Genomic DNA, 14,712 nt, shown 5'->3' on the forward strand with positions numbered 1-14,712 from the left:
GATCAAAGGGGGGAAAATTGGAACAACTGTATAGCATAAACAATAAAATGTAATTAAAAATAAATAATAAAACCTTAAAAAATAACAGTAAAGCTTTATTGATTGCATCTCATATATATACACACACATTTTGATATATAAATACATATAGTTATGCATAGCAGCTGCTTTAAAAAATCTCTTTCCTCTCTCACGCTAAATGATAAAAAAATTCTCTCTAAAAGTCAAGCCAAGCCTTCAACCCAGGCCCTGTTTCACTCTCTTGTCACCCCATGGCTGTTTGGGTATAGAAGTGTGCCAGTTCCATACAAGCTGCCACCTTCCCTTTAATCATTTAACCTTTCTAGGCAATTGTCTAGGAGCTCCTCCACAGTACCCAAGGGCCATTTTATGCAAATAGGAGGGTCCTGGAGGATGGACAATGGGGGTTTAAAAAGATGGCTACACAGACAGTTATTTTTCATTGTCACATGACTTCATCTGTTACATCTTCACAGTGGCAACAGAATAAGAAATAAGCACATTGTTGTGAGAAATGTCAAGTTGAAATACTTGGCTCTTGGTAGAGCATAAACAAATGACACTGATGAGAAAAATACTGGAGTAAAGGCCCTTAAGGCCAAAAGTGTCTGCACTTAGTAACACGTTCTAGAGCATCTGCATGTCTTATTTTTATTTATTTATTTACTCATTCATTCATTGTATTTTTTCTATTACCATTTAGTTCCCTTATACCCACCTCCCCTCAGCAATTACCACACCATTGGACATGTCCGTGAGTCCTTTTTCCTCAATTACCACACCCCTTAACCTCCCGAGTCCTTAGCTGTAATCCTGTTCTCTATCTATGAATCTATCTCTATTTTGTTTGTAAATTCAGTTTGTTCATTAGATTCCATATATGAGTGAAATCACATAGTATTTGTCTTTCTCTGACTGGCTTAGTTCACTTAACATAATGTTCTCCAGTTTCATTCATACTGTCACAAAGGCTAAAATATTCTTTTTTTTTTTTTTACAGTCAACTAGTAATCCATTGTATAAATTTCCCATAGTTACTTCATCCACTCATCTACTGATGAACACTTGGGCTGCTCCCATATTTTGGCAATTGCAGATAATAATGCAATGAACATAAGGGTGAACATAATTCTTTCAAATTAGTATTTTGGTTCCCTCCCAGAGTGGGATCACTGGGTCAAAAGGCAGATCCATTTTAAATGTTTTCAGGTATCTCCATACTGCTTTCCACAGTGGCTGCACCAGTCTGCATTCCTACCAGCAGTGAAAAAGGGTTCCCCTTTCTCCACATTCTTGCCAGAATTTGTTGCTTGTTGATTTATTGATGATAGCCATACTGACAGGTTTGAGATGATCTTTCATTGTGGCTTTAATTTGCATCTCTCTAATGATAAGTGACATTAAGCATCTTTTCATATGTGTATTTGCCATCTGTATGTCCTCTTTGGAGAACTGTCTATTCGGGTTCTTTGCCCATTTTTTAATTAGGTTGTTTGTTTATTTAGTGTTGAGTTTTGTAAGTTCTTTATAAATTTTGAATATTTGCCCTTTATTAGATGAATTGGTATGTTCTCCCATTCAGTGAATATCTTTTTATTTTGCTGATAATTTCCTTTGCTGTACAAAAACTTTTTAGTCTGATGTGGCCCCATTTATTTTTTGTTTTTTCCCTTGCCTGAGGAGATGCATCCAATAAAATATTCTTACGAGCTATATCTAAGATTTTGCTGCCCATGTTTGTTTCTAGAATTTTTATGGTTTCAGGTCTAACATTTAAGTCTTTGATCCATTTTGAATTTATTCTTGTGTGTGGTGTAAAAAGGTGGTCTAGTTTCATTTTTATGCACATATCTGTCCAATTTTCCCAACACCATTCATTGAATAAACTATCTTTAACCCATTGTATGTGCTGAATTTCTGTCAAATATTAATTGACAGTAAAGATGTAGGTTTAATACTGGGCTCTCTATTCTGTTCCACTGAACTATGTGTCTGTTTTTATGCCAATGCCACGCTGTTTTGATTACTATGGCCTCATTGTACAGTTTGATTTTAAGTAGCATGATTCCTCCAACTTTGTTTTTCATTCTCAGAATCACTGTTGCTATGTGGGGCCTTTTGTAGTTCCATATGTATTTTTGAAATATTGTTCTAGTTCTGTGAAATATGTCATTGTAATATTGAAAGGAATTGCACTGAATCTATAGATTGCTTTAGGTAGCATGGATGTTTTAATAATGTTAATTCTTCCTATCCAGGAACATGGTATGTGCTTCCACTTATTTGTATTTTCTTCAGTTTCTTTCTTCAGTGTCTTATAATTTTCCAAGCATAGGTCTTTTTTTCCGATTTATTTATTTATTTTTAGACAGAGGGGGAAGGAGAAAGACAGGGTGAGAAACATCAATGTGCAGTTGTCTCTCACAACCCCCCACCCCCCACCCCCGTGGACCTGGCCTGCAACCCAGGCATGTGCACTGACTGGCAATTGAACTGGTGTCTCTTTGGTTCACAGGCTGACACTCAATCCATTGAGTCACACCTGCCAGGACCCTAGCATAGGTCTTTTACATCTGTAGTTAGGTTTATTCCTATGTATATTATTTTTGTTGAAGCAACTGTGAATGGGATTGTTTTCTTGATTTTCCTTTCTGTTACTCCATTAGTGACACAGGACAATGCAATTGATTTCTGGATATTAATTTTGTATCCTGCTACTTCGCTGAATTCATTTATTAATTCTAGTAGTTTCTTGGTGGAATCTTTGGGTTTCTTTATGTACAGTATCATGTCAACTGCAAATAAAGACAGTTTACTTCTTCCTATCCAAATTGGATAAGCTTTATTTCTTCTTTTTGTCCAATTGCTGGGGCTAGGACTTCAGAACAATCTTAAATAAAGGGAATAAAAGCAGACATCCTGCTTTGTTCCTGATCTTAAGGGGAACATTTGTAGTTTTTGCCTGTTGAGTATGATGCTAGCAGCGGGTCTGTTGTATATGGCCTTTATAACATTAAGGTATGTTTTCTCTACTCCCACGTGCTGAGAGTCTTTGTCATAAATGGGTACTGGATTTTATCAACAGCTTTTTCTGCATCTATTGGTATGATCATGTGGTATTTATCATTCATTTTATTTATGTAGTGAATACATTTATTGATTTGCAAATGTTTTATCAACCTTGCATTCCCAGAATAAATCCCACTTGATTATGGTATATAATCTTTTTGATGTATTGGTATATTCAATTTGCTAATATTTGTTGAGGATTTTAGTGTCTATGTTCATCGGGGATATTGGCCTATAATTTTTTTTCTTTGTAGTGTCTTTATCTGGTTTTGGAATTAGGATAATGATGTCCTTGTAAAATCAGCTTGGGAGCCTTCCCTCCGGTTGAATTTTTTGAAATAGTTCGAGAAAGAGAGGTGCTAGTTCTTCCTGGAATGTTTGGTAAAATTCATCTGTGAAGTCCAGGGCTTTTGTTTGTTGGGAGTTTTTCGATTACTGCTTCTATTTCAGTATGTGTAAACCATCTATTTAGATTCTCTGATTCTTCCTGATTTAGTTTGGGAAGATACTATGTTTCTAGGAATTTATCTATTTCATCCAGGTTGTCCAGTTTGATGGCATACAGTTGTTCATAATATTTTCTTAACAATCCTTCACATTTCTTTAGTATCAGTTCATACTTCTTTCATTTTGGATTTTATTTATTTGGGTCCTCTTTTTTTCATGATGAGTCTGGTTAAAGGTTTGTCAATCTTATTTATCTTTTCAAAGAACTAGCTCTTGGAAATATTGATCTTTTGCATCTTTTTTTTAGACTCTACTTCACTTTTCTGCTCTGATCTTTGTTATTTAGTTCCTTCTACTCACTTTGGGTTTTGTTTGTGTTTCTTTATCAAGTTCTTTCAAGTGTGAAGTTAGATGGTTTAGTTGAGCTTTTTCTTGTTTTCTGAAATAGGACTGTAATGAATTTCCCTCTTGGGATTACTTTCCCTGTTTTCCACAGATTTTGGATTGTTGTGCTCTTGTTTTCATTTGTTTCAAGGTGATTTCTTCCTTGACCTCATAGTTAACCCATTCATTGTTTAATAACATGTTATTTAGCCTCCATGTCTTTGTGTATTTTTCAGTGTTCTTCTTGTGACTGACTTCTAGGTTCATAGCTTTGTGGTCAGAGAAGATCCTTGATGTGATTTCAATCTTCTTGAATTTATTAAGACTTGTTCTGTGTCCTGATATGTGATCTATTCTAGAAAACATTCCATGTGCATTTGAAAAGTGTGTATATTCTGATTTGTGGTGAAATGCTTCAAAGATATCAATTAAATCCATTTGATCTAGTGTGTCATTTAAGGATACTATCTCCTTGTTGATTTTCTGTCTGGAAGATCTATTCATTATAGTCAAAGGTATGTTAACATCTCCAACTATAACTGTATTTCTGTTGAACTCTCACTTTATGCTCATCAAGATTTGCTTTACGTATTCAGGTGCTCCTGTGTTGGGTGTGTAAATGTTTACAAGGGTTATATCCTTTTTGGATTGTTTCCTTTATCATTTTGTAGTGTCCTTCTTTGCCTCTTACTATGGCTTTGGTTTTAAAGTCTATTTTGTTGAATATAAGTATTGCTACCACAGCTTTTTTCCTTTCCAATAGCATGAAGTACCATTTTCAATTCCTTTACTTTTAGTCTGTGTATCTTTCAATCTGAGGTGGGTCTCTTGGAGGCAGTATATATATATGGGTCTTGTATTCTTGTCCATTCAGTTACCCAATGTTTTTTGGCTGGAGCATTTTGAGGCATTTATATATAAGGTGATTGATAGATATGTATATAGTCTTTTTATTGTTAAGACTATTTTCTTTTTTGTTTCTCTTTTTTCTTCTTAAAGCAAGCCTTTTAACATTTGCTGCAGTACTGGCTTAGTGTTAACAAGCTCCTTTAGTTTTTTCTATTCTGGGAAGCTTCTTATTTCTCCTTCAACTTTAAATGATAGCCTTTCTGGGTAAAGTAGCCTTGGTTGTAGGTCCTTGCTTTTCAGCACCTTGAATATTTCATGCCTTCTGGCCTGGAATATTTCTCTTGAGAAATGAAATGACAGTCTAATTGGTGCAATCTTGTAGGTAACTACCTGCTTTTTCTCTTGCAGCTTTTAGGATTCTCCCTTTGTCTTTAACCCTGTCACTATAATTATGATGCGTCTTTGGTGTAGCCTTCTTTGAGCCCAACTTGTTTGGGACTCTGAGATTCCTGGGCTTGTAGATCTTTTCCTTCCACCAGATTAGGGACATTTTCAGTCATTAGTTCTTCAAATAGGTTCTCAATCCCTTGCATGTTCTCTTCTAAATCTGATGTTACCATGATGCAGTTGTTGTTACCCTTTATGTTGTCTAAATGTTTCTTAAGCTCTCTCCATTTTTTAAAATTGTTTTTCCTTTTGCTGTTCTGCTTGGTTATTTTTTTCTACCTTGTTTTCCAAATCACTGATTTGATCCTCTTCTTCATTAACCTACTGTTTATTCCTTCCAATGTATTATTGATTTCAGAAATTGCATTATTTCTGACAGGTCCTTTTTTTATGGTTTCTATGTCTTTTTTCATGCTGTTGAATATCCTTATAATCATTACTCTAAACTCTTTGATAAATTTCTTGCCTCCATTTCATTTCCAGTTCCTCTTCTGAAGAATTCTCTTGTTCTTTCATTTGGCATCTGTTACTTTGTCTTCCCATTTGGGCTGCTTCTTTGTATTTGTTTCTATATATTAGGTATGTATGTACCTAATTTGTACCTTTGTATGTATCTGCAAAGACTCTGGTTCAGACCTTTGTCAGATTCTGCATGTGACTAGCCCTGGGCAACCCTTTTGGAGCTATCAGTGTTTCACAGCATGTTGCCCCCTCTGCTGGGCCTGTTTGTGTGTGAAAGAACGAGGCCGTACACCAAGGCTGGCTTTTGCCAGCACTGAGCCTGGGGGAGGGTCAGCTAAATCTCTGAGCCCCTAGAGATCTACCTTACGTGTTAAAGTTAATCAATGATATAGGCTCAAGCTGTATCCTGCAGCCCTGCTTAAGCTCCACAGGGTAGGGCAGAGTAATTCCTGTGGACAGGGCTATTGCTTCCCCTCAGGCTGATACCACTTGGAGGGGAGAGCCCTACCTGAGAAAGATGGCTTCTGCAGTGTGGGGAATGACTTCACAAAGAGATCCTGGTGGTTATTCCTCAAGTTCTCTCCCCAGAGCCACCCACCCCAGACTGTCCTCACACATCTCTAGTCCACTCAACCCTTCCTCTGGTGGAGCCCAGAGTAAGTGGCAACAAATGAAATTTTTGGCATTGGCCCTTTAAGAAGCTCTCTGTGTTTTTAGCTATCTCTTTCTGATAGACAGAAACCCCACTGCTTTTCACTGCTGGATTTTATCTGGGTTCCTTTTGGCTCTGGTGCTCTAGGCTGGGGAGCCCAGCTTGGGGTTCAGACCTCATATTTGTCAGGGGAACCCCTGGCTGCTGAAATATCCCTCTGGAACTTCAATTGTTCCCCATGGGAGCCCCGCCAGCCCTCATACCTCCTCTGTACTACCCTCCAATCTAATTGTGATGAAGTGGTTTCTTCTGTCTGTCTTTGGTTATAAGGCTTCTCTCCAGCTAGTGTTCAATTAGCTATTAAGGATGATTTCTCTACAATTTAGTTGTAATGCTACATTGGTCCTGGGAGGAGATTAGTGTTGCTTCAACTTACTCCTCAACCATTTTAGGTCTCTGGTTACTGATTTCTTATTTCTCATCAGTTTTCAACATATTCCAATCTACATCTCCCTCCCCATTTGAGACTGAAACTGCTCATCAAGGTCACCTGGCTCCTCTCCACTGTCAAATCTAATCAGACATTTCCATCCTCCTTATTCCAACTGCTCAGGGGAAAGCAACTCTTTCAGGTACATGCACCTTCTTGGCCTTTGGAAACCACCATGGTGGGGTTTGCCCCTCATCTGTTTGGCTGCTTCCTTTTCCCTTTCTCAGCTCCTCCTCCTCTACTGCTACCACTGTTCCAGCTCACAAGGTCTTTCTTCATTGCCAATCCTATTCATTGCATGGCTTTAAATACTGTCTGGGAGTCACCGGGGACTCCCAATCTGTTATCTTGGAACTAGGTCCCTTTTCAGGGTTCCTGACTCTTTCCCTCTAATTGCTTGCTTGGCCTCTCCACATTGGAGTTTCACAAGCAACTTCAGTGTGTCAGCCCTCAGATAAGAATGACTGCCTGTTCCCCACCCAATCTTGCTCCTCCTAAGTCTTTCCCATCTCAGGACACAGCACCACCATCCACTCAAGATTCAATGACCCAAACTCACTTTTCCCTTGTTTTCTACCAACATCCATCAGCAAGTTCATTTCCATATTATATCTTGAGCCCATCTGTCTCTAAATCATCATCATATTTCCCCCAGAGGACTGCGGTAGTTTCCCAAATGGCCTCGCAAGCTTCTAGTCTTATTCATATAAACCATTCCTTATACAAAGAGTCTCTTTAATATACAAATCACATTTCACTCACCTGCTGAAGTCCTCTCAAAGGCCTCCACCGGACTCCAAATAAAACCCAAGTTCCTTTCCCTGCTTTCCAAGTACTATATCATCTGAACTCTGCCAGATTTCCCCACCTTCCCTCATACCACTCTCTCCTAAGCCCATTAAAGTACAAATGTGAAGTCTTTTGTTTTATTTCTCAAATAAGCAAGTGTCTTTCCCCCCTCTGCCTGAAACATCTTTTCTCAGCTCTTCACATGACTCTTCCTTCTCATCTTTCTGGTATCAGCTCAAATGTTAGATAATCAAGGACCTTGGCCCCTACCCCCCTTTCACTGAGCACTCATCCCGAGTTCATCTCCCTGTTTTCACAGTAGTATTTACTACTATCTGCTAATTTTCTTTTTCTTTCTCCATTAGAATGTAAGTTTCTAGAGAGCAGGGACCATGTCCCTCTTGTTCAATGTATTGTATATGCTATATAAATACAGGGTGGGGCAAAAGTAGGTTTACAGGTATAAGTATATAAAACACAGAGTTCATTCTTATATTATTAATTAATGTATTATTTTCCATACTAACTATAAATCTATTTTTGCCCCACCCTGTATATCAATGTCTAGAACAGTAAATACCTGGCACATATTAGGTACTTATTATTTATCACTGAGTGAATGAATAAAATGAGTAAAAATACAATAAAAGTAAACTATTAAAAATAAAATAAATAAAAAAAACAAACAAATGAATCAACAGAATTAAGAAATGAATGTGCATGCTCCCTATAGGCCCTAGAGTGTTTTCCCCCTTCTTCTGCATGAAAAGTGCTGCTCATCCACTACGTGCCAGCTGACTCCCCTCCCCTAGAAGGATTTATAACTACAACAAGTGTTTATCACACTTAGATCTTCAAATACCCAGTTATCTTTTTAGCTCTGACCTCGATAACTTCATGCCAATCTCTTCAACTTCTCTCAGGAAGTGTCTTCCTCCTTACTAATCAGCAGAGAAGTGTATCCTAAATGCTGTGATTAGTTCTCCATAGGTTTATTGCAACTTATTCAACATCTGTGCCTAACTATATGTCGGTAACAGTGAAAACATAACATATTGCTGTTACTGTTGTGTATAACAGTAACCGTAGGAAACCGTAACCCATCCCACCATTCTTTAGACATTTTTTCTGTAAGTGCTGACTCTGACTAATATGTAGCTTGTAGATAAACAGCATGTTTGTATAAGAATCCTAGGAACTAACTGCCCAGAAAGACAGACTTTGACCTTTAGGCATCCCAACTCCAGGAGATTTGCTGACCTTCAACCGTGGAGCCAGGATGCTATGGAGCCAGGATGACTAAAGCAGGACGAGACACACTGGCAGTAAGACATCAATTGCCTTATTGGAATGGGCTGTGCTAGTGGAGGTGGAGAACTTCTCAACCTCCTCCCCTTGATCTCTTTGTTTTGCTTTCTCTTTCCCTCCTTATAAAAGTCTCTGCCTCCACTGAGATGTGGAGATAGGATTTGAGACATGAGTCCCCCATCTTCCAGGTGGCTGGCATCTGAAAATAAACCCTTTCCTTTACATCAGCACCTGCCTCTTGAATATTGGTTTTCGTAGCAGCAGGCAGCTGGACCTGTTTTTGGTTACATATCCACGTGTCTTCTGTTTTCTACCCCATTCATTTCTAAACCCTTTACTTAGTTTCATTCTTTTCTCTACTCAGTTATTGACAACAGGAATGAATTCCTATTGGATTTCTAGTACTGAAGTTTATATGGTTGCCTAAAAGGTAACCATATAACCAGAAAAATATGTTATGCATCAATCTCTTGCTACCAATCCAGTCTCAACCTTTTCTCTCATCTTCCTTACCCTTGCTTCCTAAACACAATTCTGGGAAGTGAAGACTGTAGCTTACTTCTGGAGGCTTAAATGTGAAAAGCAAATCTTTCTCATATGAACCAAATGGCCTAACTATGTTCAGAAACCTGTAAATGACCATTTCCACAACAGCACAGAGAAAAATTATCATTTCTTCCTCTTGCTGAACTAAAGATGTATCTGTATAGATACACAGTGATTTAAAATTTGATTTCCTTTCAACTAACTTGAATTTTTAAGTGAATTTTCAGGAGAAAATTCTCCTTTCAGGTAAAATGTAAATTCACCATCTGTCTAGATCTTTTTCCTAAGCTCCAGATTCATATATCCAATTGTCTGTTAGATACATCAACTCAGTTGTTCTATAGGCATCCCAACACCATGTATGAATGATCCATGGGCATGGACAACAGTGTGGAGATTGATGGTGGGAGCGGGAGATGGGCTGGGCGGCAGAGGAGGACAAAGGGGGAAAATTGGGACAATTGTAATAGAACAACAATAAAAAAAATAGGCATCCCAATCTCAACTCCTTATTCTCTACTTCCACATTCTTGTCCTCTCCTAATCCTCCCTTTCTCAGTTAAAGTCACCATTATCCACCCAGTTGCCAAGTCAAAAATCCAGAAGCCAACACTAATTCCTTCCGTTCTTTATCGTTACCCATGCTAATCACATCAGCAGGTCCTGTCAGTTTCACTACTGAAAGACATCTAGACTAGATTTTACCCATTTCCCTATCTGCTTTTACCATTCTGGAATAAGAAATTATCCTCTCTACCAAGACGAATTCAATGGCTTCTTGACCAACCTCCTTGCCCATCTTGTGACCCTAGCATGTTCTACTCAGAAATTCAAACGATCTTTAGAAAACATGTATCACATCATTTAGGGAACAGTATAAAATTCTACATTTTATAAAAAGTTGTAATGGGGGTGCAAAATTGTTTTAATAAAATTTAGCATTTACTAAAGGCATAGCTTTGGTTGGGCGGAGGGGGCTATTATTTTGAGTCATATTCTTTATCTTGATTTTTGGCTGCTAGGCATTTCTTGAGCAGGCTTCACAAAGGCAGGAGGCCCAGAAAAGTACTTGATAACAAGCACTGACAAGGCTGAGCCAGCAAAGAGCACTGTTATTATACTTTTTATTTCAAGGGTGCCCTTTCCACAAAGGTTCAGGACACTTGAGTCTGACTTATCTATATAGTTGGTAGGAGTAAGCATTTTATTTTGTCTACTTACCTGGAAGATATCTTGATTGTTTTAAGTAGTATTGTTTAGCTGTTGAAGCTGTTGACAATTCAGAATCAGATTTTAGGGAAATAGCAGTAGGTAAGCTCTTGTTTTCTCCTGGTAAGTGGTTGGAGCCTGACGGTACTGACTCTGGAAGCCTTGAAAGTCAACATAAGGTAGTATTACAGCATGCAAAATGAGAAGATGACACTACTATGGTCTCACCTATTCTCTGTACAACTTTTCAAAATAGTCAAGGTGACCTCACTCTAATGGTTTCCATCATAGTTCTTTTGTTCGTAGGAATACTAACTGATGACCTTTCCCCCCCAATAAATACTAACCAGGGCACAGAATCATGTCTAATACTAGACATTACATGACAGAAAGCTTCCTAACTGAGCAGCAAACTGTCTGTATAAATGTTTCTATCTTCCCTACAACTGTTGCAGTTGTGGATTTATAATGTAAGAAGACTTGGGCACAAGGAAAGGGAAGCCAATCACAGCCAATGTCACCGGTATATGTATAATCAGTAAGGTTGTTTGGGACCCCTCTGCAGACTGACATGGACTTGGCTGGCCCTTTGAATTGCTGGCTCCCCCAGCCCACTTTGGGCTATCCCTAGACACAACTAGGCCCCCTTCATTAGGAGCAGTCCCATCCATTTCTGACTTCTTTCCCTTCCCCTCAGCTCATTGTAGTCACACCAATTGCTGAAATTCTACTCATTTTCAAAACTGCTTACTCTACAAGGACTTTCCTCTCCTCCTCAAAGTGCCCACCAACAGAGCTCTTAGAGTGCCCTGCAGCTCGCTCATTAGTGGTACTTAATAAATACTCTGTCTTAATAGATATTTGAAGGTCCTATTTCTGCTTCTGTATGTTTAATGAATAGAAGACAGATGATATCATGTTCATACATCTTTTTAATACCATCTAGATACTTAGTAAATGTCTACCAAGTATGAATACAAGTATAAATATTAATTAGTATAAATATCTTAAAAGAAGATAACCATTAAGTAAAGGTTTAACACTCCAGTGTTTGGTACTCTGTATTCTCTATGGGAAGACAAGGCTGCCTGAGAAACTGAGTAGAGAACAGCAGAGTCCATTCAGCTCACCAAGCTTTTGAGTGCCTGTTGCTTAAGAGATAGTGTGGTGCAGAAAAGACAGAGATCTGGACTTGAATTAAGCCTCATCTAACCTTGGGCAGCCTATTCATTTAACCTTTCTGAGGTCTAGCATCCTATTCTGCAAATATTTTTACTGAAATATGAAGATTATAAATAAAATTTAGGTAGGTGATTAATAAATGGTAGTATATTAATAATTATTATGTGCTTAAAGTATATAAGGCCATTTAAAAATACCCAAAAACTAAAATGGAAGACCTACATTTACATTTCATTATTATATAGTTCCTCTATTTCTAAAGAATTTCAAAGGAAAAGTTGATGCTGAAAATTTTTACCAATAGTCCCCTTGCCAGAATCAAGTATATAGACCACAAACCTGATCTTAATTATAGGTTTTGATTCAAACATCTTTTACCCTAAAAATACAGGGGTAGGCAAAAGTAGGTTTACACTTGTAAGTACACAAAATTTATTCTTGTATTATTTATTAATTATTGTATTATTTTTGTTATTATTAACATGCTTTTGACCATCCCTGTATATGATAAAGTTCAGCTGTAATTAGAATGACATGGGTTTAAAAAGAAAAAATTTCAAGTCATCTACAGCTTACACCAACGGTCTTCAAACTCTTGTTCCCAGATGCAAATAATTGTTTAAACAAAAAAACTCAACTATGTAGCTCCCTGTACATGTTTAAGTTGAAGTCTATAATTTTTCATCATAAATTAAACAATTTTATTTCTTGGTACTTATTAATAGCAGATCAAAACAGTAAATATTCTATAAGATGAAATAGGAGAACTGACTGTAACTGGAATATTTCATGGTATGACTTGACAAAATAAGTTTTTAACTACCTTATTACATAAAATACTCTGAATCTTCAAAAATTATGTATAATTTCTACCCATAGGTTTTGATAAATCAGACAGTTTCACAAAACATTTCTAGTACCCTTAAAAAAATAAAGCATCACTAGGCTCTGGTCCCTAAAGTGGTTCTGAATCTCCATGCTTTCCAACACATACTAAAATATGCTATTTCTAAGGCAGGCTTTTCCCCTTAAAAGAAATAGCATAAGACAAGGAAAGACAGAAAGCCTTTTGAGATGAAGGTGGGAGTCTTCTGATTTCTCCCTTTGTTTAGCACCACACAGGTCGTTAAACCCTTATGGCATGCAAGCTTTGAAATGGCTGAGAGGTGCAGCTCTCTGCAACGTGGAAGGTGGATTAGCAAGCTTATTCTCCAGCTCACATATTTTAGGGAGGAGTACTGTGTAACTCAAGGATCTAGAAATTGATCGACTAGGAATTATCCAAGTATATGTCCCCCTTGGAGAGTTTTCATGTACCTTCAGAAGTACGTATACCCAAAAATGAAGATTTCTCCACTATATAATTAATACCAAACAGCTATCGGATAAATTTCTCTGACTCACGTCACATCTTTTTTCCTTATTCCTCTCAAAGAGGGAAAAAAAAGGAAAATGTTTTCCCAAAACATTCACCAAAATTTAACCCACCCTCACTTCAAAGTTGAATAACACATTCATGATGATTCAACTTACGAAAAGAAAAGGAATTGACAGAGATATTAAAATTCAGGAAAAGTTCAGGAAATGATCAAAAAAGTTTAGAAGAGCAAGCAAAGAAATACTTGAATGTGGACGGACACCATCGGAGTGTGCTCTATCTTCTGCTAATAGGCATATGAATTTCAAATGGGAACAGTGGTGATCATAATTCAATAGGCACACTGAAGATTTAACAAAAACCCCTTCCTCCATACACCTGTGACACTCAGTCATTAATACTGAGAGTCATGACCATGAGGTATCAAGAGTCTTACCTTTTCAAAGGTAAGTTAGTTTTAATATCTACATTCATTTGTATTTAATGAGTAAAATAAAGTTGATGCATGATAAATATACTTTCCAGAGGAATTTAAAATCTTACCGAAATGGAGAATCTTTTCTCCTCTTTTCTTTGAAAACATTCATGCTTGACTTGTTGGAATGGGAGGTTCCAAAGTCACAGTCCTCAAACTCTTCCAAACTATCTCCAGACTTGAACACAGTCTGACCCCAACGCCTCCTAGCGCTTTTATGCCCCAGCGTGCTATTTGGCTTCTGTGGTGGAAAATCAGTCATCATCATCATCTTTAATCATTTGCTGAATGCCTTTTATATGCACAAGCTATTGTATTTGATATTAAGAGTCCCCATTCTCGAGGAGTCTTCCACATAGTTAAGGAGCTACACACACACACACACACACACGCGCACACACATAAATATATGTGTATATGTATGTATACACACACAAACACACATGAAAGTACTAACATAAATACAAGTAGCACATGTCAAAAATATAACAGGAATTGATAAAGGGAGTGATCTCTGTGAATCTGGTTTGGAAGGAGACTTGAATATTTAGGATCAAAACTGACTCCTCACTGATGTGTAATTTGGAAAACTGCCATGTGTAGCTGTGTCTCTTTAGGCAAGTGACTTAACTTCTCAAAGTCTTTGTTTCCTCCTCCTTAAATGGGAACATATAGTATTTACCTGAATTGGTGTTTATGAATTTAATAGTAAAATACACTGAAAGTCCTTATGATAGGGCCTAGCACATAGGCATATTAAAGGTTAGACATTATTATTGCTGTTGTTGTTATAGTTATTATTATTCTAGAGTTTGAAGAGAACATGTACAAAGTATGGCTTTTTAACAGGAGAGTGCCAGAGTTTGTTCCAAGAAAAAAAGGTAGACTAATTTTACAGAAGTGGATGGTTTGTGCTGAAGTAGCAGAAGTCAGGGTTGCAAAAACACACTAATGTTACATTATGAAGGGCCTAAGAAAGTGCAGTCATCCTCTGGGCAATGGAG

At 37.5% G+C, this 14,712-nt stretch overlaps 1 protein-coding gene across 6 annotated transcripts in view; it reads right to left on the minus strand.

The window, feature by feature from the left end:
• MAK (male germ cell associated kinase) overlaps positions 1-14,712 on the minus strand; it is a 105,461-nt gene that overhangs the window by 17,322 nt on the left and 73,427 nt on the right. For all 6 annotated transcript variants that reach the window (XR_006786010.1, XM_045841625.1, XM_045841626.1 and 3 more), the window contains exons 10-11: positions 13,777-13,949; positions 10,686-10,834 (exon numbers count right to left, since the gene is read on the minus strand). Coding sequence is in view for 5 of the 6 variants with exons in the window: in XM_045841625.1 (XP_045697581.1) it covers positions 10,686-10,834; positions 13,777-13,949 (322 nt within the window). In the remaining variant the exon portion in view is untranslated. The remainder of the gene's footprint in view (positions 1-10,685; positions 10,835-13,776; positions 13,950-14,712) is intronic.

This window comes from Phyllostomus hastatus, unplaced genomic scaffold, assembly GCF_019186645.2.
Source record: "Phyllostomus hastatus isolate PE091 unplaced genomic scaffold, TTU_PhHast_1.1 phas_contig_37, whole genome shotgun sequence".
NCBI lineage: Eukaryota > Metazoa > Chordata > Mammalia > Chiroptera > Phyllostomidae > Phyllostomus > Phyllostomus hastatus.